At 47.8% G+C, this 26951-nt stretch overlaps 1 protein-coding gene and 1 long non-coding RNA gene across 2 annotated transcripts; one reads left to right on the top strand and one right to left on the bottom strand.

Moving 5' to 3' along the window:
• Positions 1 to 38: 38 nt before the first annotated feature.
• On the top strand, positions 39 to 22479 carry LOC138077053 (uncharacterized). The gene is made up of 3 exons (XR_011144690.1): positions 39 to 139; positions 14468 to 14582; positions 22317 to 22479. It is a non-coding gene; the product is annotated as an uncharacterized lncRNA (long non-coding RNA).
• On the bottom strand, positions 22381 to 26725 carry CCL26 (C-C motif chemokine ligand 26). The gene is made up of 3 exons (XM_068969431.1): positions 26500 to 26725; positions 26281 to 26395; positions 22381 to 22521 (listed from the first exon to the last, which is right to left on the bottom strand). The coding sequence occupies exons 1-3, from the start codon at positions 26570 to 26572 to the stop codon at positions 22425 to 22427; spliced, it is 285 nt and encodes a 94-aa protein (XP_068825532.1). The 5' UTR covers positions 26573 to 26725; the 3' UTR covers positions 22381 to 22424.
• Between the last annotated feature and the right edge of the window lie 226 nt (positions 26726 to 26951).

Genomic DNA, 26951 nt, shown 5'->3' with positions numbered 1-26951 from the left:
GGGCCTCCCGCAGGGAATCCGGGCCCGCGTGGGACTGGCCTGTTAACTCTTTTCGGGCCGGAGACAAGAGCGCGCGCGATGGACCAGCTCGGCGGCCCCTGTCCCAGGATGCGCTTGCCCTGAGGCCGGGCCTCCGCAGGTTGGTTCAGCGGGTCGCAGACCTGGCCGGCGTGGGTAGCGGCTCCCACCGCCTTCTCCCTCGTCCTGCCCCTGCCCCGAATCCCTGCCCATCCCTTTTGTAATGTTCGCAGACCAGGGAGCGCTGGGCTGGGTCAGTGGAAACTTCTCGACACCTTTTCAAACCTCTCACCCTCTGGATCTGGTCAGGATGTATTCGTTGGTAGAAACCCATGTGGACATTTTAATATTTATCCCCGGCTCTGGGACACCCCTCCCATCCTGCTCCGTCCTCAGCCAAGGTACTGACTACAGGCGTAGGGGGGATGGAAGGGGGTGGAAGTAAGATCCTTAGCCGAGATGCTGAAGAAAGTTAAAAGTTTTCTGTTCAAAAGCCAATTTTGGTGTTTTAAAAATAAATGCTTTTTGCAACTCAAAGTAAAGAAAGGCGTTACTTTTTTTTTTTTTTTTGACTAAGAGCTTTTGATAAAAATTCACACATTCAGTAGAGAAGCAGAAGAGGGGGTGGGCCTATGTAGGCACTGGGGAGCCTCTGCCGGCTTTGCCAGCTGGCATCGTGTGGATGGGATTCTGGGGGCGACGGGAAGGAAGGGAACCAATGGGGAGACTCCGGCAGTAGGTGAGAGCCCACGAGGGCCTCCGCTAGCAAGCCAGGAGAGAGTTCAATCCTGTGGGAGGTTCTGTGAATCAGTCAGTTCAGTTGCTCAGTCGGGTGGGACTCTTTGAAACTCCATGGACTGCAGCAGGCAAGGCGTCCCTGTCTGTCACCAACTCCCAGAGCTTAGTCAAACTCAGGTCCATCGAGTTGGTGATGCCATCCAACCATCTCATTCTCTGTTGTCCCCTTCTCCTCCTGCCTTCAGTCTTTTCCAGCATCAGGGTCTTTTCAAATGAATCAGGTCTACGCATCAAGTGGCCAAAGTATTGAAGTTTCAGCTTCAGCATCAGTCCTTCCAATGAATATTCACGACTGACTTCCTTTAGGATGGACTGGTTGGAGCTCCTTGCAGTCCAAGGGACTCTCAAGAGTCTTCTCCAACACCACAGTTCAAAAGCATCAATTCTTTGGCACTTCTTTATGGCCCAACTCTCACATCCATACACAACTACTGGAAAAATCATAGCCTTGATTAGATGGACCTTTGTTGGCAAAGTAATGTCTCTGCTTTTTAATATGCTGTCCAGGCTGGTTATAGCTTTTCCTCCAAGGAGCAAGTGTCTTTCATTTCATGGCTCCAGTCACCCTCTGCAGTGATTTTGGAGCCCAAGAAAATAAAGTCTGTCACTGTTTCCATTGTTTCCCCATCTATTTGCCATGAAGTGATGGGTTCTGTGAACAGGTTTGGACAAAGTAATGAGGGGGAGAGAGGAGGCAGCGTTGGGGCCAGAATTAGAATTTTTTTTCTTTCTAAGAAATATTCCTTTATTTTATTGCACCAGGTCTCAGGTGCAGCATGCGAGATCCTTTAGTTTTGGCATGTGGGATCTAGTTCCCTGACGAGGGATCAAATCATGGTCCCCTGCATTGGGAGCACTGAGTCTTAGTTACTGGACCAGCAGGGAAACCCTAGAATTTCTGTAGAAGAAAGATTTAAGGGTGGCATATGATGGAAGGGTCTTCCCTGGGGCTCAGTGGTAAAGAATCCACCAGCCAATGCAGGAAATGAAGGTTCAACCTCTGGGTTGAGAGGATCCCCTGGAGAAGAGAATGGCAACCCACTACCGTATGCTTGCCCTGGAAATCCCATGCCCAGAGGACTCTGGCAGGTTACAGTCCGTGGGGTCGCAAGAGTCGGACACAACGTGGGGACTGAACCCCCACCGTGATGGAGGGAGCTGCACCGAGGCTACAGTTGCATAGCAAGCACTGGCTTCGCCTCCTCTTAGACTGTGTTTGTCAGGGAGGCCTTGGAGTGGCCCCCCTTGGCTTTCTCTGGGATGAGATTAGCTGTCACCTAGTTTTCCAGGCTTTGCTCTAGTCATGGAGACGAGGTACCCGGCAGGAACTGTGGCCTAAGGTAGAAGATCAGTCACCGAAGACCCCAACCTCCCGTCCTTTCATTTCCTACTAGTGCCTCCCACTGGCCAAACCCAGCTGGAAGAAGAGGGCTAGGGTGATGGGTCAGGTACCGCCCTCCTTTCAGGCTCAGAGCAGAGTGGATATGAGTGGAGGCTAGATCTAGAGCCCCCAGCATGGGACAGGGGTAGAGGGGCCCCTCACCAGAGTGCACCTACCAGGAAAACACAGGCTTCATACCAGTGTCACCTCCTTCTGTCCATTCTGCCCACCTCCTGCTCCGGACCCAGCTAAAGAGTGATTTGTGAGCCTTTGCCCAGAGTTTATAGCTTCAGTAAACAGGGGCCCTTTAAACAGGGATTAAGGGATCAGCCTACTTCTTATTAGGATAAACCAGAGTAGGAATCGGGAATTTGTGGTTTGGAGGCACCCTGTGGAGAAAGACTCAAGTGAGCTACCTTCCTCCGTGAAACTCAAGAGTGAGTTAAAAATAAGATTTCCCACTTGCCGCAGCAGCAAAACCCTTTGCCAAGGGTTGAGGGAAACCCTCCCCCAGGATGTAGATGATAAGACTCTGCTCGCTGCCTTCAGTTCCTCCAGTCTCTCCAAGGAATGTTGGGACCACTTGTTTTATATGTTTTGGGGATGCCTGGTTTCCAGATATGGAATCTTATCTCTGGGAAACCCATTGTGGGGGTCATATCTGTCTTATTACCTGCCTCTCTGATGAAATCTTCCCCTCCCCACATCTAGTTTGAATTTGATTTAATACCTTGTGGTGATGGTGGTTGTTGATGGTGGTTTAGTTGCTAAGTCATGTTCAACTGTTGCAACCCCATGCACTGTAGCCTGCCAGGGTCCTCTGTCCATGAGATTCTCCAGGCAAGAATACTGGAGTGGGCTACCATTTCCTTCTCCAAATACCATATAACACAGAAGCTGACCACACTATTCCTACAGGATCCTGGAGCCCAAGTATACACATTTTGATAGCTTAATGAGATATAATTAATCAACATTAAACTGCATCTATTTAAAGTATACAATTTGATGAGTTTTGGCATACAAATATACACTCATGAAAACATCACCACATCAAGAACATATTCATCACCCCCAAAGCTTTCTTCATGTCTCTTTGTAATCTAGTCTTGCGTGCATGCTGTCTCTAAGTCATGTCCGACTCTTTGCGGCCCCATAGAGGGCAGCCTGCCAAGTTCCTCTCTCCATGAGATTTTCCAGGCAAGAATACTGGAGTGAGTTGTCATTTCTTTCTCTAGGAGATCGTCCCAACCCGGAGATCGAACCTGCGTACCTGCATTGACAGGCAGGTTCTTTACCGCTGAGCCACCAGGGAGGTCCAGTCCAGTCTTTCCTCCTCCCAAACCCCTGTGCCTAGGCAATTACTGATCTGCTTGCTGCCACCATGGATTAGTTGAATTTTCTAGAATTTTATATAAATGGAATCATACAGGATGTATTCTTGTCTGGCTTTTTTTCACTAAGAAAACCCTAACCCTAACCCCCTTATGGATCTTTTAATTTAGAAAATAAAATTAAGAAAATGTAAACATAATATTTGATAAATATAGAAACAACAAAACATATCCCAAGAAGTGCTTTTTATGTTGATTAAAACAGATTCTTAGTTTATTACTAGCTGGTGCATAATAGAAGCTCCAAGATGGCAAGTGTCCCTTAGTTATGTAGCAATGACTTATACTTTATTGTCTAAAGGCTTTGACAGATCTTGACATGTTCAAGCCAGTACTCAGAATGTTAATTTTGTGCGTGTGTGTGTGTGAGTTGTAGGGAGTCAGGGTAGATTGAAGAGAAGCGTGGTGGCCAGTAAGACGACAGCAGAGCCCTACCAGGAATGGTCTAGGATGCCCCGCACCTGACTAGGCCAGTTAAGCTGGAAGGGGACGCCTCTCCTGGTTGACTCAGGAGCCTAAGGCAAAATCTGAAACTGGAGCCAGGGGCTGTGTCAAGTCAAGAACCAGGGAGACAGGAACTAAGCCCAAATGGGAACCGGAACCAAAGCTGGACAAGCAGACTGCAAGCCAGGAGTGGAGAGACAGCACTGGATTGATCCCAGTGATGCCCTGGGGTCAAGGGTCTGCAGGGCCAGCTGACCTCCTCTTGCACTAGCAAAACAATGCCGTTGATCTAGACGAGGAATACATTCAGGGAAAGGTAATGGGTCCACCTGTGGACACACTAGGACGTGTATCTAGAATATACCAAATATACTCTTAAAAATCGATTTAATTGTGGCTGCACTGGGTCTTCGTTGCTGTGCAGGTTTTTTCTCTAGTTGCGGTGAATGGGGGCTACTCTCTAGTAATGGTGCGTAGGCTTCTCATTGCGATGGCTTATCTTGTTGCAGAGCGCAGGCTCTGGAGCACATGGACTTCAGGAATTACGGCGCACGGGCTTAGCTGTTCCACAGCATGTGGAACCTCCCAGACCAGGGATCAAACCCATGTTCCCTGCATTGGCAGGTGAATTCTTTAACCAGTGGACCACCAGAGAAACCTCAAATGTATTTTTTAATTTTTTTTTTTTTAATCTAAGGGGCTTCCCTCATAGCTCAGTCAGTAAAGAATCTGCTTCAATGCAGGAGACCTAGGTTTGATTCCTACGTCGGGAAGATCCCCTGGAGAAGGAAATGGCAACCCACTCCAGTATTCTTGCCTGGAGAATCCAATGGACAGAGGAGCCTGGCGGGCTACAGTCTATGGGTTGCAACAGTCGGACATGACTTAGCAACTAAACCATTTTATTATTTTATAATTTTATTATTTTAATTTATTAATTTTTAATTGAAGGATAATTGTTTTACAGTATTGTGTTGATTTCTGCCAAGCATCAATATGAATCAGCCATAGATTTACCCATATCCCCTCCCGCTTGAACATCCCGCCCCCCTCCCTCCCCATTTACTTGACTTTAAATCCTTCACACCGGTCAGGATGACTAAGGAACAAGGGGACAGTGTAGGGAACCAAGTTAGGGATTTACAACAACGGGGATCTGGGTCTGAGCTTAAGCCTCACCATGCTTATCACTTGAGCAAGTGTTAAGAAGTAGCCGCAAGAAATGGTCAAGGAAAATGAGGACTGAGAAGTCAAAGGTGGGGGAGGCCAACAGATCTCAGCGTCATCAGAGCCCAGGCAGGAGAACACTGTCAGACCTGGGGGCCCCCAGGTCAACAGAGACGCTCTTATCAGGCAGGATACTTGAAGGGCTTTGAGATCATCACCCGAGAGCTGCAGGCAAAGCCAGCCCTCTCCTTCGGTGAGGTCAATGCTTTACTATACAGACGCTAAATTGCAGTGTGTTGAGAAGTGAATTAAACAGGAGCAGGAGAAGCTGTCATTATGCTCTACGGCACTAATCCAAATCATGTGTCAGGAGAAGCGAGGGTGGAGAAATGGGAGGAGGAGAAAAATGGAAAGAGGAGGAGGGGGCTACGGGCTGCCACGAAGGAGCACACAGTGGGGTCCAAGGCCGTGAGAGAGAAGACAGGCGGGAGACACTCAGGTTGTGTCTAGAGAGGAGTGAGATTGGGAGAGGATTTCTGTGGGCTTTCGGGTTCAGTCAAGATTCAAAATCTTGGGTAAGAGGATCTGAGCTCAGGCCAGGCTGAGAAGGACAGTTAGAGAAAGGGTTTTAAGGTGTCCCTTTGACAATTTTCTGTCTTGATGGGCAGGTCCTTGGGTTTACCCTCTCTGAGGCTGTCCCTATCAGGGGAGGGGTGCTGTGGGGAAGAGAAAAGGACCCAGGTACAAGAGGTGTCTGCTGCTTCGACTTAGGGAACCCAGATTCCCACAAGAAGGAAGAGTCACAATATAAGTGGCCAGTGAGCATCAAGGGTGAGCTCCTTGCTTTCTCGATTGCTGTAGGGTGGGAGGTTCTGTCCTCTCTTAGAGGAGTTTCCAGCATCCTTGGCAGACAAGGAAGGAGACGGTGGGTCTGGAAGGTTCCCAGAGACCATGCATCAGGTGGCTGGTCATTTCTTCCTTAGACAGTGAGCCCGTGCAGCTGGGGAAAGCCCAGGCTTTGGGATCGGCCCTACCCGGGGCCAAGTGCCAGACCCACTTGCTAACTATGTACTCATCACTTAACCTCTTTGACCTTCAACTTCCTCATCTGTAAAATAAGGATTTAACTAATTCCTGCCATGGTAAACTGTTAGGTCCAAGGAAATAATGCTGGAATTATCTTTCTTTTTCTTTAAAAAAATTTTTTTTTATCAAAGTTATGATGTTTAGAGTTTTAAAAATCAAAGAGAATAAACCAAAAGAATCATTCTCCTTCTCTCTCCTCCTTTTCCTTTCCTCGCTCTTGTCCCGTCTCCTCCCTTCCCTTCCTTCCCTCTCCTGCCCTTCCTGATCACTGTGGGGCGGGAGGTTCTGACCTCTCTTCAAGGATTTTCAGGCATCAAGGAAGGAGTCATTGAGTCTGAAATCTTCCCTTGGGACTACCCTTTCTAGGTCAACTAACTCTTAGAGATGGCAACTTCCCTGGAGTGTTTCTTTCACATGCAAAGGTTCACACCTTGACTCCTCCTTTATGGAGCTCTCATTCCAGAGGGCAACCCACCTTCCATAATCAGCCCCCCGGCGGTACAGAGAACTAGGGGTGGCCCTACACCCCAGAACCCCCCGAAGTTATCCAAAGGAGCCACCCCTAACCCTGCTGACCCTGCGTCGCCCATTAAAACCACAACAAAGGTTCTCATAGTTTCCTTTCTCCCTCTGTCTCCTGATCCACCCTGGTGCTCCCCTGTGGGGTTCTGTGTGGGGTGACACGACCCTGCTCTTGGGATCTGTGAGTATAACAAACTACCTTTTCAGTGGCAGTCATCTCCCGATCTGGCGGCCTCACCACACCTGAGTAATAATAAAACCTGCATTTTATTTATTTTTTGTTTAAATAAATATTTTGCAGGTCTTAGCTGCAGCATGTGGGATCGAGTTCCTCCACCAGCGATTGAGCCCAGGCCCCTGGTACTGGGAGCCTGGAGTCTTAGCCACTGGACTGCCAGGGAAGTCTCAAAACCTACATTTGAAAATATTTATGATTCCAGCTCACGGTCACTTGTGCTAACACAACTCCTGTCTTAATTCCCGATGATTTCCATTTGCCCGCAAATCATCTGTCCACATCACAGTTCACCCATCACCACTTGATGGCAGGTGATCTCTGGATTGAAGGAACGCCAGCACACACACACACACACAAATCCTTACCAACAACCCCAGCCCTGGACTGTAAGGCTCCTCCACCCCCGACCCCACTCCAGACTGGGACACACAGTTTTGAAGGCATTAGCCAGCTGTGGCCCCCTTTGCCTGGCAAAGGAATAAAGCTATTCTTTCCCATTGATACTTCACCCCAAACTGTCTGTGCAATTCAGTTTCATAACCAGTGCAAATTAAGAGCCAAGGTCTTGACAATAAGTCACAGACCCTGCATGCTTTGACCCCGTTATCTCTGATTTACCTGCTATTCTTCATTTCATTCAGTTCTCATTCATTAGATTGTGTCCTCTACCAAAGCCAGGCACACTTCTGTCTCAGGCCCTTTGCACTGGCTATTGTCACTCCCTGGAATATTATTCCTTCAGTCACCTGCCGGGCTCATGCCCTCGCCTCCTTCAAGTCTTTGCTCAGAGGTCACCTTCTCAATGAGGCTCTTCCTGAGCATCTCCTACCATTTCTATTTCTTTCAGAGCTCTTACCTTTTTTTTTTTTTTGACCACACCACAGGGCTTGCGGGATTTTAGTTTCCAGACCAGGGACAGAACTTGAACCTTCTGCAGTGAAAGCTCAGAGTCCTGACCGCTGGCATGCATGCACACTAAGTTGCTTCAGTCTTGTCTGGCTTTTTGCAGCCCTATGAACGGTAGCCCGCCTGGTTCATCTGTCCATGGAATTCTCCAGGCAAGAATACTGGAGTGGGTTGCCATGCCCTCCTCCAGGGGATCTTCCCAACCCAGGGATCCAACCTTGTCTCTTGCATTGTAAGTCCAGTTCTTTACCACGAGGGCCCCCTGGGAGGCCCCCTAACCACTGCACCGCTGTGGAATTTCTAAAGTTCTTACCTTCTAATGCACTATCTAGTTTATTTATTTATTATGTTTATTCCTTTATCATGTATCTGCACTCTCCCCCCGACCCCTCCCGGAAATGTGAAGTCAGAGATTTTTCTCTTTCCCGGCTATCTCCTCGCTTCTATTAGAAGAGGACTTTGTCTAGTATACATGCTCCATAAACATTTACTTAATGAACAGAACATTAGCCCCTGAGAGGACCCTGAGATCATCTTGTCCAACCTTCTTACTGTAACAATTATTATAAAGACAACAGAAGAAGCCGCTGCAGCAACCGCCCAGAGTTAATCACTGACTACAGAGCCGGCCTTGCGCTCTCAGCTTTTAATGCAGTTACCTCATTTAAACCTCAGGGCGACCCCTGGAGCTTGGTATCACTATAATCTCCACTTTGCCGGTAAGGAAACCGGGGTTAATGATCGAGTTCAGGTTCAGGAACTTATCTTAGATCCCCAAAGCGATAAGTGGTGGCCCTGGGCTCCCAGCCCAGGCAGCCGGAGTCCAGGTCGGTGCTCTCAGCCTCCCCGCCCCCATCCCCGCTCCCCACTCCGCCCCCCCCTCAACCACCGCCCCCTGCATTGTTCCGATCGATCACGTGCAAAACGTCCCCTAACGAGAAAACTGCTTCACACGTGGGAGGGTCCAGGAACCTGTTAGTGCAGGGATGCTCTTAATCAAGCACCTTGAATTTGTTGGGGTTGATGGCTGGGGAGAAGGGAGGGGAGAGGAGGGGCCCGACGGATGGGCGCGGTGGGGGATGAGTGCTACCTCCACGCCTGTGCCTTCGCCGCTCTAATGCACTTGGTGGAAGCCAGACAGCCCCAGGAGAGCCTTAATGGACCCGCAGAGTCACAACTTCAGCTGAAACACCGGACTAATAATGGAGGAGGCAAGGTCATTAAGGATCAGAGCAGGGAGGTGGACGCACTGTGATTGGCTTCTAAGGATCCAAGCCCATTCCGGCCAATCCTCGGCTCCTGTCTCTCTGCCCACAGCTTCTCTCTTCTCTGTGTCAGGGTCCCGGTGTCTGCCGAGACCCTAATCCATCTATAGGTCTGGTTTCTCACCTGCCAGGAGTCGGCCTCACCTGGGTTCCTTATCCCCCAGCCTGCATCCCAGCTGACCCCGGGTATTGGAATTTGGGTGTGGCCCTTGGGCAGGGTTCACCGAAGGGCAGGAGCAAGTTCACTTAAGAAAAGCTTTCCTGTGATTCTAAGATGCTACTGTCTCTTCTGTGTCCCCTGAGAGCCATCGCTGTGGAGTTCTGTTCTTTGTTTTATTCCTTCTTTCCTTCGTCCAGTACATTGATATTAAGAATTTATTATGTGTCAGACATTAGCCCAGGCATGATATCAAAGATGTATTAGATAATTCACAGAGGTAGTATAACAGATGCAGGCAATTTTAGAATAGAATCAAAGCATGTGAGCCCAGGAGAGTACCCAGGTGGGAACGAAAGCCTCTGGGTTTGAGCCCTGGGTAACCCAGGAGTTTCTCTCTCCCATCCCTCCTGTCCTGCCTCCATGAGGCCCTCAGCCTTTCTCATATGGACTCTACAGCAGCCTCCCCACAGCTTTATTAAAAAAGCTGTTTTTCATTGTGGTTAAAATATAGTAACATAAAGTGTATCCTTTTCACCATTTTTTAAGTATACAATTCGGTGATGTTAAGTACATTTGCAATGTCGCACAACCACCACCTCTATCCATTGCCAGAACTTTTCTATCAAGTCAAACAGAAACTCCGAATCCACTAAATAATAACTTATCACCCTCCTTCCTGGTCCCCAATAACCTCTACGCTTCTTTCCATCTCTATGAATTTGCCTCTTCTGGGTACCTCATATAAGTGGGCCCATACGATACTTATCCTTTTGTATCTGGCTTCTTTCCTTTGGCATAATGTTCTCAAGGTTCGCTCATGTAGCGTGGATCAGCTTGTGTTCCTTTTAAGGCTGAATAATATTCTATTGTATATATACTTCTCATCTGGGGTATCCATTCATTGGTTGATGGCCATCTGGGTCATTTCCACCTTTTGGCCATTGTGATAGATGTTGTTATGTACATGGATACATCCCTGCTTTTGATGGTGTTCCCAGTCTGTTCTTCATACAAATGTCAGACACACTTTCCTAAAAAAACAGATTTGATTCATTTCAATATTCTTGATCTATAAAGGTGTCTGTTTCTCAGATTCTCCTTTGAACCAGCCATTTCCTGGTTCCCTCATGATGAGTAAAATAAAATCTTTACCGAGTGTTCTTTTTCATGTCTGTATGAAGTCATGATTTTGCCTTTTCTGAAAATGATCTCTCAATAGTATACTTTAGAGATGAGGAAAGAGGTTCAGAGAGGTTAAGAAACTTGCCCAAAGTCACCCAGCTAACAACTGGCAGAGGTGGGAATTCCGATCCCTACTGTGTTCTTTCCACTGCAGTTTGCAAAGCTCAGGACATGGCAGAGAGTAGGATTAATTCACTGTCAGGATTGAAGAAAGCTGGTGTTCACACTGGGTCTTGGCAAGCAGAGATGAGCATGTGCAGAAATTTCGGGAGCTGGGCAGGGGAGGGTGTGTTTGGAGAACGCACACAGCACCACGGGGCAGGTTGCAGGGGAGCTGAAGGCATGGGTTATTGAATTCAAACTCTGCCACTTGAGCTACTAATACATTTTTGGAGCCCGTTGTTGTTCAGTTGCTAAGTCAGGTCCAGCTCTTTGTGACCCCATGAACTGCAGCATGCCCAGCTTCCCTGTCCTTCACCATCTCCTGGAGTTTACTCAAACTCATGTCCATTGGAGCCATAGATATTATTTTTTAATCTCTGAATTACAGGAAAAAATTTCCTAACAATGTTGTAAAGAATAAAAGCAATCATGAGGATGTGGGAACACTTTATCAGTTTTTAAATTACATGCAAATGAAAGGGATTATTATAAATGAAAAAAAAAACCACCTAAATTAGAAATTAAAGGCCCACAACAGGCTGGTTCTAAATAGGAAAAGGAGTACGTCAAGGCTGTATAATGTCACTCTGCTTATTTAATTATATGCAGAGTACATCATGAGAAACGCTGGGCTGGAAGAAGCACAAGCTGGAATCAAGATTGCCGGGAGAAATATCAATAATGTCAGATATGCAGATGACACCACCCTTATGGCAGAAAGTAAAGAGGGACTAAAAAGCCTCTTGATGAAAGTGAAAGAGGAGAGTGAAAAAGTTGGCTTAAAGCTCAACATTCAGAAAGCGAAGATCATGGCATCTGGTCCCATCACTTCATGGCAAATAGATGGTGAAACAGTGGAAACTGTCAGACTTTATTTTTTTGGGCTCCAAAATCACTGCACATGGTGACTGCAGCCATGAAATTAAAAGATGCTTACTCCTTGGAAGGAAAGTTATGACCAACCTAGATAGCATATTGAAAAGCAGAGACATTACTTTGCCAACAAAGGTCCGTTTAGTCAAGGCTATGGTTTTTCCAGTGGTCATGTATGGATGCAAGAGTTGGACTGTGAAGAAAGCTGAGCACTGAAGAATTGATGCTTTTGAACTATGGTGTTGGAGAAGACTCTTGAGATTCCCTTGGACTGCAAGGAGATCCAACCAGTCCATTCTGAAGGAGATCAGCCCTGGGTGTTCTTTGGAAGGACTGATGCTAAAGCTGAAACTCCAGTATTTTGGCCACCTCATGTGAAGAGTTGACTCATTGGAAAAGACTCTGATGCTGGGAGGGATTGGGGGCAGGAGGAAAAGGGGACAACCCAGTATGAGATGGCTGGATGACATCACCAACTCGATGGATGTGAGTTTGAGTGAACTCTGGGAGTTGGTGATGGACAGGGAGCCCTGGCGTGCTGCGATTCATGGGGTCGCAAAGAGTTGGACACGACTGAGCGACTGAACTGAACTGAACTAAACTGAAAGATGGAGTTCCCTTGTGGTTCAGCTGGTAAAGAATTTGCCTGCAATGCAGGAGACCTGGGTTTGATTCCTGGGTTGGCAAGATCTCCTGGAGAAGGGAAAGGCTACCCACTCCAGTATTCTGGCCTGGACAACTCCATGGACTGTATAGTCAATGGGGTTGCAGAGAGTCGGATACGACTGAGCGCCTTTCAGAAAGATGGAGTGACTGAGCTCAAACCACGTATAAAACTTGGGATTTTGAGATTTAAAGGTCCAGAGCTGAAGGGGTCCTGAGAAGTCTTTCTGGAAATCTCCATGGGGGCATCAACGACATGGATCTCCAGGGTCCTACATGAGCATGCTCCTTTTTAATAATGTGTTTTGTTTTATTTTTGGCTGCATTGGGTCTCTGTGGCCGCACACGGGCTGTCTCTAGTTGCAGCAAACAGCGGGACTGTCTAGTTGCGTCGTGTGAGCCTTCTCTTGCTGCGGAGCACGTGTTCTAGCGGCAGGCTCGGTAGCTGTGGCCATGAGCTTACTTGCCCAGCATCATGTGGGATAATCCCAGACTAGGAATAGAATCTATGTCCCCTGCATTGGCAGGTGAATTTCTAACCCCTGGACCACCAGGGAAGTCTGTATGCTCCTTTTTTAACCAAATAGAATTGGAGACCGAGTGACTCACTGCTGACCTCCGGGGCTCAGCAGGGAAGGACAAGTGTCTCATGAGATTCCCATCAACCTGGGATGAGTCTGAGGGGCTCTGGAGAGCCAGTAACCGTGGGACAGAGCAAGAACACCAGCTCCCGGCAGTCTCTTTGGGAGCATGTCCTACCCCAGTAGCCCCAGATTTCCCTCAAGGAACCAAGAGATCTGTTTATTCCAGAGCTGTTCAGTCCTTCAGTCATGTCTGACTCTTTGTGGCCCCATGGACTGCAGCACGCCAGGTTTCCCTGTCTTTCACTCTCTCCCAGAGTTTGCTCAAACTCATGTCTGCCGAGTTGGTGATGCCATCCAACCATCTTATCCTCTGTCTCCCCCTTCTCCTCCTGCCCTCAATCTTTCCCAGCACGAGGGTCTTTTCCAATGAGTCAGCTTTTCGCATCAGGTGGCCAAAGTATTGGAACTTCAGTTTCAGCATCAGTCCTTCTAATGAATATTCCCTTATTAGTAAAGAGTAAAGGATTTTTCTGATACTCTGCTCTAAGGAACAATATTTTTCAATTCTGTAGCTGATCAGCAGGGTCATATTTTTGTAAGCAGGATGAGGAAGTGGACAAAACCACAGGACGTGGATTTGGAGGAACTGGTGTTAGCCGACAACGCCCCACTACTGGCAGAAGTGTGACCTTAACCCTACCACCTCTTGTCTCTACCTCTGCTTCCTTGAAAATGGGAATCATTTTCTTCTTCTTCACCTTGCCGGATTGAGGAATACTCTAGGTGTGTTTTATAAATGATAAGGCAATAGGTACATCAGTGTTAGGTACTTGACAACTCTTATCTCAAGGCAGTGCACAAATGTCACTGTAAACAGTCAGTTCTCCACTAGACCATGAACTCCTAGGAAAGGCTTTGCCATTTTTATTTGCCATCCCTCCCCCACCCACCAACCCAGTGTCCCCAGCATCTAGCAGAGTGTCTAGCCCAGAGTGGGTGAGAATCAGTGGTTGTGCAAAGAATGGGAAGAACCAAGGGCATCATGGACAAAGATGTTTATTCTTGCAACTGTGTCTCCCTTACCAAACCTGCCCATTTTTCTGCACCCAGCCCCATTCTTCTTCATAAAGCCTTGCACGGCTAGATCTGCAAGTGCTCACTTCATTTTAAGCATCTATTCCAGTCTTCCGATTTTATGAATGAAGAAACTGAGTCCAGGGAGATCATGTCTCCGGTCAGGCTCACACAGGTCCCTTATCTTGGGCATGCTAGTTGTTCAGTCATGTCAGGCTCTCTGCGACCCTATGGACCATAGCTCTCCAGGCTCCTCCGTCCATGCGACTCTCCAGACAAGAATGCTGGAGTGGGTTACGATGCCCTCCACCAGGGAAGCTTCCTGACCCAGGGGTCGAACCCACATCTCTTACGTCTCCTACGTTGGCAGGTGGGTTCTTTACCACTAGTACCACCTGGGAAGCCCCCCTTCATCTTGTATGGGGTCTTAATTACTTTGTGCATATTTCATTGCTCCCCTCTCCCCAAAACCCTCAATCCCTGAAATTTACCCTCTGAAAATTTAACTGTCTTCCTTTTTCTCCTGTCTCTCCTGTGCCTTCCTCCTTAGCTGCCTGCATGTGATCCAGGATCTCAGGCAGATCCTCAGTAAAGACTCAGAGAATGGACTTCTCTGCAGATTGTCCCCTCGTCCAGGGAGAGGGACCAAGAGTCCTTGACAGATGGTAAGTGACGGTTGCCATCTGCTGGTAGATGGGGGGAACTACAGACAAAAGTGTGTGTGGGCGGGGGGTTCCCCTTCCTTACTTGTATTTGGGGTTCCCTGATGGCTCAGACCCTAAAGAATCTGCCTGCAAAACTGGAGACCGGGGTTCAATCCCTGGGTCAGGAAGATCCCCTGGAAAAGGGAATGGCAGACAACCCATTCCAGTATTCTTGCCAGGGAAATCCCATGGACAGACGAGCCTGGGGGGCTGCAGTCCATGGGGTCGCAAAGAATCGGACACGACTGAGCAATGAACGCGATGCTTGTGGGATCAACTTAGTTCCCCCACCAGAGACTGAAGACAAGCCCTCAGTAGTGAAAGCATGGGGAGTCCTAACCCCTGGACAGCCAGAAAATTTCACAAAACTCTGTCTTTCTACCAGACCCATCAACATGACCTTGGTCTTGCAGGCTTGCATGTACATATACCACTCTTACTGGAGCCTGGGCAAAGAAGGTCTGGGAGCATTTTGGCATGGTCCACAAATGAAGCAGTTCTCCTGGGTTTCCTTACCCTACTGCTCTCCACCCGGGTGCCCTTTCCCAATAAAATCTCTTGCTTTGTCGGCACATGTGTCTCCTCGGACAAGTTTCAGGCCCTGGAAGGGGTCCCTCTTCCTGCAACAAATGGCGACTCTGGCGGGGACTCTTTTTCGCTGAGACTGACATCCTGACCACTCAGGGTACTCAGGGGCCAGCTTGCCTGCCAATGGACCAGACCCAGCGGCCGCAACTGGGACCCTTTCGTCCCTGGTCTCCTCCTGATGCGGACAACTGGCCAGAGTGCCCCGACCAGTAAGGAACAAGAGACTTTACTGACCTCTCTCCCCTTCCCTCTCTCTTTCCTCTCCTTAACCCTTCCTATCCTTCCCTGTTTTTCTAGTCCCCTGGTCCTGGACGCAGGAATCTGGTCGAAAGGCCCTCAGCCTGAGCTGAGGATTGGAGACTGATCACCTCCTCTTGGCAGAGAACTCGAATTATGGTTCTGGTCTGGTCTGATTTCTGGTAGGGCCGAGTTCCAGTCCTCCCTTCTCTGGAGGCCCAGGGAAAAGTCCCATAACGCCTGGGTATCTGTAGGTGGCAGGAGACGTCTGTAAGGCCACCCCTTTCGCCACCCCCCTCCCGCCTCCTCCCCCTTCTTCTTTCAACCTGGCTTCCTTTCCTCCCTTGAAATCTTTGATGTTAGTACTTGGATCTGAAGTTCTGTGTCTCTATAGGAAGTTTTCTGAGAAAACTTATTATATTTAAGGGCTTCCCTGGTGGAGCAGAGGTTAAAGCGTCTGCCTGCAATGTGGGAGACCTGGGTTCGATCCCTGGGTCGAGAAGATCCCCTGGAGAAGGAAATGGCAACCCACTCCAATATTCTTGCCTAGAGAATCCCATGGATGGAGAAGCTTGGTGGGCTACAGTCCACAGGTCGCAAAAAGTCGGACACGACTGAGCGACTTCACTTTCACAAATGTTTTAGAAGTCCTTCATTTCTGCAAAGATATTTATACCTAACTCCTGACCTCCAGGAGCCTACAGTCTGGTAGAAATCCAAGAACATCAATAAATATATTACAACTGTAGGGACATTGCCAGCGGTCCAGTGGTTAAGACTTCACCTTCCAGTGCAGGGGGTGCGGATTTGATTCCTGGTTGGGGAGCTAAGATCCCACAAACTTTGTGGTCAAAAAATCCAAAACATAAAACAGAAGCAATATTGTAACAAATTCAATAAAGACTTTAAAAATGGCCTACATCAAAAAACATCTTTAAAAAAAGTTATAATTGTCAAGGAGTACCATAGAAAATGAACAAAAGATGCCAGCATCCTCCCAAGGCACAAAGGGTCTGCTAACTGTTTGGGAAGAGGCTTCTCAGGTGGCTCAGCAGTAAAGAATCTGCCTGCAATGCAGGAGCCGCAGGAGACACGGGTTCGATCCCTGGGTTGGGAAGATCCCCTGGAGGAGAGCGTGGCAACTCCCTTCAGTGTTCTTGCCAGGAAAATCTCATGGACAGAGGAGCCTGGTGGGCTACAGTCCATGAGATTGCGAAGAGTCAGACACAATGAAGTGAGCATACACTGTTCGGGGGCATGGAGCAAAATCACCAAGAGCTCATGGAAAACCTCAGTGTTCTCAGCAAATGGAAGAAGCATTTTGACATTTGAGGGGATCTTGTTTGGCAGATAGAATTTTGGCAGGGAGAGCCTGGAACTGGAGAGGGGATGTTCTGGTGGAGGAAATCGCTTTCAGGAGATGGAGGAAATGACCACTTGTTGGCCTGAAGTGAGCTAGGGATTGTCTCACGATATTCAGGAAAGCACCGAGCGGCCCAGTGTGTTTGCTTAGGTAAGTCAGCTGGGAAAGTAGGCTGCAGCCTGGCCCAGTGAAGCTAACGCTGTCACTGCCCTGCGCATAAGCCCTCGGGTCTCACCTTGGTATCCCAGCCCGCCAGCATCTGCATCTCTTTGAGGGCTCTCTCTGATGGCCCACTGTGGCTTCATACACAGCAGATAAGATGTGTATGCCTCCTGGACGCCAGCATCTATTAGCCTCTGACAGACTGGAATTGGTTTATAAATAGCCTTGCTCTCTTCCCCTTATGTCGCGTTAATTCTGAGACACCTGCTGTTCAATCATTGCCTCCCAGAGGTCCCCAACAAGACTAAGCTCAGTTGCCCAGAGTGACAACTTGCCTAATAATACACCCTTATTCTTTGCCTTCCCTTTCCTGTCTCGCTTCCCCATTTCTTACTGGTATCTCCTCTGATCACTTCCAAAATATAGTAGATACACTCAGGTTTTCTTTCCGGCTGCACTGAGTCTTTGCTGCTGTGCTCAGACGTTCTCCAGTTGCCGTGCTCGGGCTTCTCGTCGCGGTGGCTTCTCCTGTTGCAGCGCTCAGACTGGAGCGCAGGCTCAGCAGTTGTGGACTGGCCCAGTCACCCCGCGGCCTCTTCCCAGACCAGGGTTCAAACACGTGTCCCTCCCACTGCCAGGCGGATTCCTAATCACTGGACCGCCAGGGAAGTCCTACACTCAGATTTTTTTAAATCTCAAGGCCTGTTTCCAGTGAAAGTAAATCCAAAACATCATGAAAGACCTGGGATGCTAAGTTAAGAAGACTGGACTTCCAGCAGCACGTGCTTCCTTCACACTAAGTCATAATATGTGTGTGTTAGTCACTCAGTTGTGTTCGACTTTTTGTAACCCCATGGACTGTAGCTCCCCAGGCTCGTCTGTCCATGGAATTCTCCAAGCAAGAATATTGGAGTGGGTTGCCATTCCCTTCTCCAGAGGATCTTCCCGACCCAGGGCTCAAACCCAGGTCTCCTGCATTGCAGGCAGATGCTTTACCATCTGAGCCACCAGGGAAGCCCCAAAGTCATGATATAAATGCTGGTTATTCTGACAGTTCTTATCTCATGGTACAAGACAAATTGCACCTTGATTATCTGTTGTTGTGTCACTTCTCCCATTAGATCCTGAACGTTATTTGCAGATGGTTGTCTTATAAACTGCCATCCTTCCGACATTTTTTCTTGTGGTGTGCAGATCTCCCAGCCAGTCTGCTCCTAGCTGCTACATATTGCTATGTGTGTGAGTGTGTGCTAAGTCACTTCAGTGGTATCTGACTCTTTGCAATCTCATGGACTGTAGCCCACCAGGCTCCTCTGTCTGTGGAATTCTCTGGACAAGCCTACTGGAGTGGGTAGCTCTTTGCTTTTCTAGGGGATCTTCCCAACCCAGAGACTGAATCCAGGTCTCCTGTATTGCAGGCGGATTCTGAGCCACCAGGGAAGCCCAAGCCTTGTGGAATGCTGCATTTTTGCATCTACTGTTACTCACACATTTCCAAGATCCTTCTTTTACCTTTTCCTTTCTGTTTAAAGAACTTCCTTTAGCCATTTTTTTAAGGCCAAGCCAAGATTTTCATCCCCACCCAGGTAATTAGATATCACTCCCTACTATAAATGGATTACATGTACCAGTCAAAAGACAAAGATTGGGCAGAATAAAAATTTTTTTTTTTGCTGCACCACGTGGTTTTCGAGATCTTAGCACTCGGACCATACATTGAACCCAGCCCATGGCAATGAAAGCACTGAGTCCAGGGAACTCCTGAGAATAGATGTCTGTTTAATAACCAAAATATATACTGTCTATAGGAAATTCAATTCAAATATAATAATACTGGCATGTTAAAAGTAAAGGGGTGGGAAAAAGATATAGCATGCAAATATTAATCAAAAGATAGCAGCCAGGTCTATAAAATCACTGCAGATGGTGGTTGCAGCCATGAAATTAAAAGACACTCCTTGGAAGAAAAGTTATGACCAACCTAGATAGCATATTCAAAAGCAGAGACATTACTTTGCTGACTAAGGTCCGTCTAGTCAAGGCTATGGTTTTTCCAGTAGTCATGTATGGATGTCAGAGTTGGACTGTGAAGAAGGCTGAGCGCCAAAGAATTGATGCTTTTGAACTGTGGTGTTGGAGAAGACTCCTGAGAGTCCCTTGAACTGCAAGGAGGTCCAACCAATCCATTCTGAAGGAGATCAACCCTGGGATTTCTTTGGAAGGAATGATGCTAAAGCTGAAACTCCAGTACTTTGGCCACCTCACGCGAAGAGTTGACTCATTGGAAAAGACTCTGATGCTGGGAGGGATTGGGGGCAGGAGGAGAAGGGGACCAGAGAGGATGAGATGGCTCGATGGCATCACTGACTCGATGGACGTGAGTCTGAGTGAACTCCGGGAGATGATGATGGACAGGGAGGCCTGGCGTGCTGCGATTCATGGGGTCACTAAGAGTCGGACACGACTGAGCGACTGAACTGAACTGAACTATATTTGACATCGGATAAAGTAGACTTCAGGGCGGAAAAATTACCAGGGACAGAGAGCCGCATTATATGATAATGAAGAAGCCAGTCCACCAAGAAGATGTAGCAGTTCTAAACAGCAGTTCTGCAAAATGTATGTGTCAAGTAACAGAGCTGCCAAACATAGGAAGCAAAAACTGATAGGAATGACAGGAGAAATAGACAAATCCACCCCGTCTCAAAAACCGACAGAACAACTTATTCGGGAATTCGGCAAAGATACAGAAGAACTCAACAACACCATCAACCAGTAGGACCTAACTGATGTTTATAAGAGACTCCACCCACCAGCCATAGCAAAATCTACATTCCTTTCAAATGCCTGAGAAACATACAGCAAGGAACACTACCTATTCTGAGCCATAAAGCAAAACTCAGATGGAAAAGAATTGGGAGAAGGGGTTGCTAGGGCTGTTAGGGAGTGGATACTAACAGGGATGGGGTTTCTTTTGGCGGTGACGAAAGTATTCTGAAGTTAGCAGTGATGATAGTTGCAGTACCGTGTGAAAGTACAAAGGAGTCAACGAATTGTACACTTCTCAATGGTGAATTTTATGGTGTGTGAATTAACCTAAACTTCATCAAAATGAAATCTTTAACTCCATGAAAGAAGCTGTTAAGAAGATGAATAGACAACTTACAGAGAAAAAATATTTGCAAGCCACATATCTGACAAAGGCCTCATATCTGGTGGCTCAACAGTGAAAAAACACTCTAGTTAGAAAGTAGAGAAAAAACATGAGAGATAGTTCACCAAAGAGGATATGCAAATGGCAAATAGGCACGTGAAAAGATATTGCAGTGATATCCACATCACATAGCTGACCCCAGTAAGATACCTTGGCTTCCCACGTGGTGCAGTGGTAAAGAATCAGCTTGCTAAGGCAGGAGACGCAAGCGATGCGGGTTTGATCCCTGGATTGGGAAGATCCCCTGGAGGAGGAAATGTCAGCTCACTCTAATATTGTGCTAAGTGGCTTTAGTCGTGTCTGACTCTTTGTAACCGCATGCACCATAGCCCACCAGGCTCCTTTTGTCCATGGAATTCTCCAGGCAAGAATACTGGAGTGGATTGCCATGCCCTCCTCCAGGGGATCTTCCCTGCCCAGGGATTGAACTCTGTTCTCCTGCATTGCAGGCAGGTTCTTTACCCTCTGAGCCACCAGGGAAGCCCCTCACTCTAATATTATTTCCTAGAAAATTCCATGGACAGAGGAGACTGGAAAGCTACAGTCCATGGGGTCGCAAAAGAATCAGACATGACTTAGTGACTAAACAACAGCGCACACTCATTAGTGAGTTAACTTTGGAACAACTAATATTAAAAGTAAGTGATAACACCAAATGCTAGCTCAGATGCACGGAAAACTGGATCCTTAGTATTGGTGGGAAGGTGAAAACGAGAGTCCCTCTGGAATTAGCATGGCAGTTTCTTTTCTCTGCACCGGGAGGCATGCAGGATCTTAGTTTCCCAACCAGTGGACCAAGGATCATACTTGTGCCCCCTTCAGTGGACGCTCAGAGTCTTACCCACTGGGCCACCAGAGAAGACCCTTGGCAGTTTCTTTAAAAAACTAAACATACATTTATTTTATGACCCAGCAATTAATTGCATGCCTGGGCATTTATCTCAGAGAAATGAAAACCTATGTCCATGTAGAAACCTTTGTGGGTACGTGATTGTTCTTATGAGCTTTATCTGTAGTAACCTCAAACTAAAAACCTATGAGAGGGTAGTTTAAATGAGCCGCAGTGCATCACTCCATGAAATACTAGTCATTGGTTAAAAAAAAGAATGAAGTGTGGAAACCCACAACAACTTGGATGTATTTCAAGGGCATTATGTGAAGTTAAAAAAAAACTTCAAAAGTTCACGTTTGATATGATTCTGTGTGTATAACATTCTCAAAATGACATTTTTAAGGGGGACAGATTAGGAGTTGCTAGGGGTTAAGGATGGTGGGGGAAGGGAGACGTGACTGAAGAGAAAACACTCGTAAGATCTTCGTGGTGACAGAATAGGTTTGGCTCTTGGTTGTTGAGTGGCTTCAGGAATCTCGCACGTGATAGAACGACAGATTCAAACAGACGTTTACACCACTGTCGATTTCCTGGTTGTGCTATTTTACCATAATTGTGTAAGATGTGACTGTCGGGGAACACTGGGTTAAAGGGTACACCTGACTTCTCTGTATAATTTTTGCAACTTCCCGTGAATCTGTAAATTTTTTTTTAGGTTGTTTATGCTCTATGAAGTGAAAATGTTAGTCTCTCAGTCATGTTCGATTCTTTTGTGACCCCCGTGGACTACAGCCTACCAGGCTCCTCTGTCTGGGGGATCGCCCAGGGGATCTTCCCTACCCAGGGATCGAACCCACATCTCCTGCATTGGCAGGCAGATGCTTTACTGCTGAGCCACCAGGGAAGCTTATTAATACCTTATGAGAAAACCCTGCCCAATATGGGTGTACTTCATTTATCCTGCCAAAACAGGCCATGAGATATTGTACAGTTTAATTTTCCGTATAACATAAACTTATCTCTCTATATAGTGTTAAAACAGTTCATGGGCATTTTGCCAAAATATATTAACATCATCCCTGCTTTTTTTTCCCCCCCGCAAACAAAAACATAACACAGAATTCAAAACCATGGTCCAATCAGGGACTCGGGACTGGCCAGGTAGTCAGCTGCAAATATTGACTCCTTCATTTTCTTTGAAGAAAATTCAGTTTTTAGTTGAATAAGAATGTTTATTGAGCAAATCAAATCTTTATTAAAAACAAGACTGGTTGAACACTCTCCTCTCCACCCTACCAGACCCATGGAGCCTTCGGTTGGAGAAGTTTTTCGGGCTCCATCAAAGGACAGCAGAGCCAAGTGCAGAGCCGGATCCAGGCGCCTCGGACCGAAAATTCAGCGGTCAGGTCACAGTTGTCGCTGGGCTCTGAGTTTTGAAATGTATCTTTGCACCCATGCTTCCTTCGGCTGGGCACACACTTTCCGGCCTCTCTTGGTGGTGAATCTGCGGAAGAGAGATGCTGAGAGTCAATACTAAGAACTTTGGCCTCCTGGAAAAGGATGGAGTTGAGGGGCAGCCGCCCCCGCCCTGACCCAGATGATCTCCTGATCGCGCCCCCTTTGCTGTACCCCCGTCGCTGTCCCCTCTCCCTTCTTTCTGGCTGCATTGGGTCGAGGCTGTTGCAGCATGTGGGCCCCTCTCTAGCTGTGGTGTTCCGGCTCCAGCTCAGGCTCCAGGGCACGGGCTGTCAGCTGCCCCGAGACCTGTGGGATCTTAGTTCCCGGACTAGGGATCGAACCCATGTCCCCTGCATTGGCAGGCACATTCTTAACCACTGGACCCACCAGGGAAGCCTCCCAGCTCCCTCTTCCGGCCCCGCCCTCCCTCCTCTCCCCTAGCCTGTTTTCCCCTGGAAGCCACGCTTCTTGGCCCACGTTTGTCAGGAAACATGTTCCAACAGCTCTGGTCTGAAGCAGGCAACCTGCACCGTGCCTCGAAATTCTTCTGTTTTAATATAACAGCTTTATTGGGATATAATTCACACAACGTATAATTGGCCCACTTAAAGTGTATAATTAGGATTCAGGGGTTTTCATTTATCCACAGATGATACAGCCACCACCACAATCAATTTTAGAAGATTTGCATCACTGCACAAAAGAACCTCATATGCTGGTGCCACTTAATTCTTAATCACGTTATTGTGGGTTGTTTGCCACAGCTGTTCATGTGGAGAAGATTCCCATGTTCCTTACTGCACCATGAGCTCCTTAAGACTGGGGGTTGAGGGACTTCCCTGGTGGTCCAGGGTCTAAGACTCTGCACTCCCCATGCAGGGGGGACTGGGTTCAGTCCCTGGTCAGGAAACTAGGTCCCACATGCTGCAAATAAAAACTGGAGCAGCCAGATAAATAAATATGAAAAAAAAAAAAAAGACGGGGGGTTGTAGTTGATGCCCCTGAATTGTTTTCAGCCGTTGCTCCTTGAGAGCATTCAGAAGCGACAAGAGCCTAAGGCTGCTCTAAGCTGGAGCACCGTGTACTCACTGGGGTTCCTGCCCTGGCACGTGCAAGGGAGAAAAGCCCAAAGGATGGGAAAATAAGGGAGAAAAAGGGCTTCATGGATGTTCGAACATCCATTTGACATTGTTCCCATTAAGAAATGGGAGTCTATGTCTCCTCCCCTTGAATTTAAGCCAGTCTTAGGGGACTGGTTGACCAATAGGAATGGCAGAAGTGATGCTATGTGACTTGGCAGCTAGGTCTTAGAAGGTTGTAGAATTTCTGCCTGGTTCACTGAGCACTCATACAGGAGCTTTGGACCTCCTTGTAAGGAGTCCTGCCACCCCAGGTCACCACTCCGTGGGGAGGCCCAAACTAGCCCAACAGAGATCACACAAAGATGCCCTGGAGGTGGAGAGATGCCTCCAGCCCCCCGAGCTGATCCAGCTCCAGCACCGTCAGTCTGCTGTTGTTGAGTCGCTAGGTTGTGTCCAGCTCTTCTGTGACCCTGTGGACCACAGCCCGCCAGTCTCCTCTGTCCATGGAATTTTCCAGGCAAGAATACTGGGGTGGGTTGCCATTTCCTTCTCCAGGGGACCTTCCTGACCCAGGGATTGAACCCACGTCTCCTGCACGTGGCTCCTGCATTGCAGGTGGATTCTTTACTGGTGAGCCACCAGGGAAGCCACCATCTGTCCATAACCACATAAGAGATGTCAAGCCAGAGCCTCGCAGCTGAGCCCTTCTGGAATTCCTGACCCAGGGAAACCATGAGAGATAAGATTATCACTGTTGGATTAAGCCACTAGACTTTGAGTGATTTGTTATGCAGCAACAGATGGCTGATCTAGACCCCTCACCTTCCTTTTAAAACAAATGACTTGTGTCCAAGGTCATACAACTTGTGACAGAGCCGCTGCTTTGAGCTTAGCTTGGGGCTTTTTGCCAGCTGTTGGTTAAGCGTTAATGTCTCTAAAGCTCCAAAAAGTCAATCAAGACACGAAGGAGAAGACCCAGGGTGGGCATCCTGAGCCCAGGAGCACCCCCTGCATAGCTGGGCACTGGGGTGCCTCTTGCCTGCCCTTAACTGGGACAATATTTGGGTTTGTCCTTGGAGCCTGTCGTCTACCTTTCTGCACATTCTCTCATGCTCAGGAACCCCAAGTCCTGGAGAGCAGTGACGGCCCCTACTTGTGTATTTACACTTAAAGATCGCTTCCATTACCCACTCCAGTATTCTTGCCTGAAGAATCCCATGGACAGAGGAGCCTGGCGGGCTACAGTCCGTGGGGTCACCAAGAGTTGGGCACAACTGAGGCAGCTTAGCATCACTTCCATTTGCAGAACGTTTACTGTCTACAGGCTCAGCGCTATGCGCTTTGCATATACTAACTTCATTTAGTCCTTCCAGGGGCCCTTCCCGGTATGTGTCATCTCTCCTGCTGCTGATGAGCTTGGCGTGACCTGCCTCTTGTCCACCTGTCTGCCTTGTCAGAAATATGTTCACCCTTCCCCCATCCACCACGCTCCTGCCAGCCCCCTTCACCTGGGCCGCTCCCACTTACCCTCGGGGGTTCTCAGTATCAATGTCACCTCCTCCAGGAAAGGCTCCCAATGCTAAGTGAGGTCCTCCTGTGACTATGATGAAGGGTACTCAAATATGCTGCCCCCAAATATGCCACTTTGACAAAAGGATTATTTTGAGCTAAAGACACTAAAAAACTTGAAAAACAAAAAACCCCAAGAAACAAAACAGAAAAACCCAAACACCAGCAAGTGCAAGAAGGGCATTCTGACCTCCCCTTTGCCTCCTGAAAGCAGGAGATAAAACTCCCATGTGAAAAATGTCCTCCTTGTACCTGGAGGAAAAATTATTCTTAACGTCAGAGATAGTCAAGGCCAAGAAAACTCTGTACAAACAAACATTATTAAGATAACTCTTATCAGTCTTTAGCTTTCTTCACCCCCATATATTTTAATTACTTTTCCACAATTCCCTCTTTGTTCGAAAGCATGTAGGCTTTGGACAAAAGCATGTAGATATTGCTGCTTCCTTGGGTTTTCATCTTCCTGTGGGGCTCCATGTGCGTGAAACAATCTGTATGCTTTCCTGCTGTTAATCTGTTTTATGTCCATTTAATTCTCAGGCTCAGCCAGAGCCCCGAGGAGGGGAGAGATAAAGTTTTACCTCCTCTCCAATGACATGCCCCCTCCTGCTGCCCTTTTCAAGCACTCATACAACTGAGATGACCTATTTTGTGAAAGTGTCTTTTAATGCCCTCTTTCTGATGCTAGATGTAAGATCTATGCAGGCATGCAAAGTTGCTTCAGTCATGGGACCCTCTGGACTGTAGCTCTCTAGTCTCCTCTGTCCATGGGGATTCTCCAGGCAAGAATACTGGAGTGGGTTGCCATGCCCTCCTCCAGGGGATCTTCCCAACCCAGGGATCAAACCCACATTCTTCTTCATTGGCAGGTGGTTCTTTACAACTAGTGCCACCTGGGTCTACAAGGGCTGTTTATTCTTTTATACCCAGCACTGAGCACAGTGCCTGGCAGGTCCCTGGATCATGGTCTGCAAGTCAGGAAACCAAGCTCAGGGTCATGCTTGTTAATGCCCGAGGTTAAGCAATAACTGACTGACCAGGTTTCCAGCCTGAGGTTCATCCTGGCCCTGGGGTGGGGGGTGTGGTCTGCTCAGCACCTTTCGAACTACATAACTGGTAAGGGACCCCAAAAAACCCAAAGGAGAAATACTCACATCACAGCCTTCAGGGAGCAGCTGTTCCTGGTGAATTCATAACTATGCACCTGCTTCCAGGGAAGGGTTTTTTGGCTGTATTGGAAACAGCAGAACTTGGCCACATCACTGCCACCTTAGAGGAAAAAAAAAAAAAAAACAGAGAGAGGAAGGATCTTGGAGCTGGCCCTTTGCTTCCATCCCTGGTCAGCCTGGGAAGGGAGTGGGGCAGCTCCGTACGTGTGGCAGCTCCAAGATCGACACTCAGGATAAGAACCAGGAAAAGAAGGGAAGCCAAAGGGAAGTTCTTCATCGTGGTGCAAGCTGGGTCCTTCAGAGCCTTCTTTTTAATTCCTCTGTCTTGTCAGGAACCCTCTTTTATGGGGCTGAGCCAACCCTGGAGATAGTTCCAGAGAATTTTATGGTTGAGCACAAAAGCAGCTCTTTTGACCCTTCAGTGGGAAGCAACCTTATATCGGTGAAAAGGAGACTGGAAAGTCAGGAGGTATCATGGGAGGGGAGGAGCCAGGACACCATGAAAGTCTCGCAGCCAGTGGAATGGTTTGAGTCAACAATGGATTATTTTAGAAGCAAAAACAGAGGAAATGAAATAAGAATTCTGGTGAATTGACCTCAATTGCTTTTATAAATCAATGATTGTTCCAGATAGATGTCTGGTTCTTGGCCAAAGC

This window comes from Capricornis sumatraensis, chromosome 3 (assembly GCF_032405125.1).
Source record: "Capricornis sumatraensis isolate serow.1 chromosome 3, serow.2, whole genome shotgun sequence".
In the NCBI taxonomy this organism is placed as follows: domain Eukaryota; kingdom Metazoa; phylum Chordata; class Mammalia; order Artiodactyla; family Bovidae; genus Capricornis; species Capricornis sumatraensis.
This window is presented reverse-complemented; position numbering and strand designations above follow the sequence as displayed.

Excerpts from the sequence above, each read along its gene's own strand:
- CCL26 (XM_068969431.1), bottom strand. The coding sequence starts at position 26,572 with ATGAAGAACTTCCCTTTGGCTTCCCTTCTTTTCCTGGTTCTTATCCTG. Across the intron at positions 26,396-26,499 it reads CGATCTTGGAGCTGCCACAC|GTGGCAGTGATGTGGCCAAG; the intron begins GTACGGAGCTGC and ends TTTTCCTCTAAG. Across the intron at positions 22,522-26,280 it reads TGCTCCCTGAAGGCTGTGAT|ATTCACCACCAAGAGAGGCC; the intron begins GTGAGTATTTCT and ends TCTCTTCCGCAG.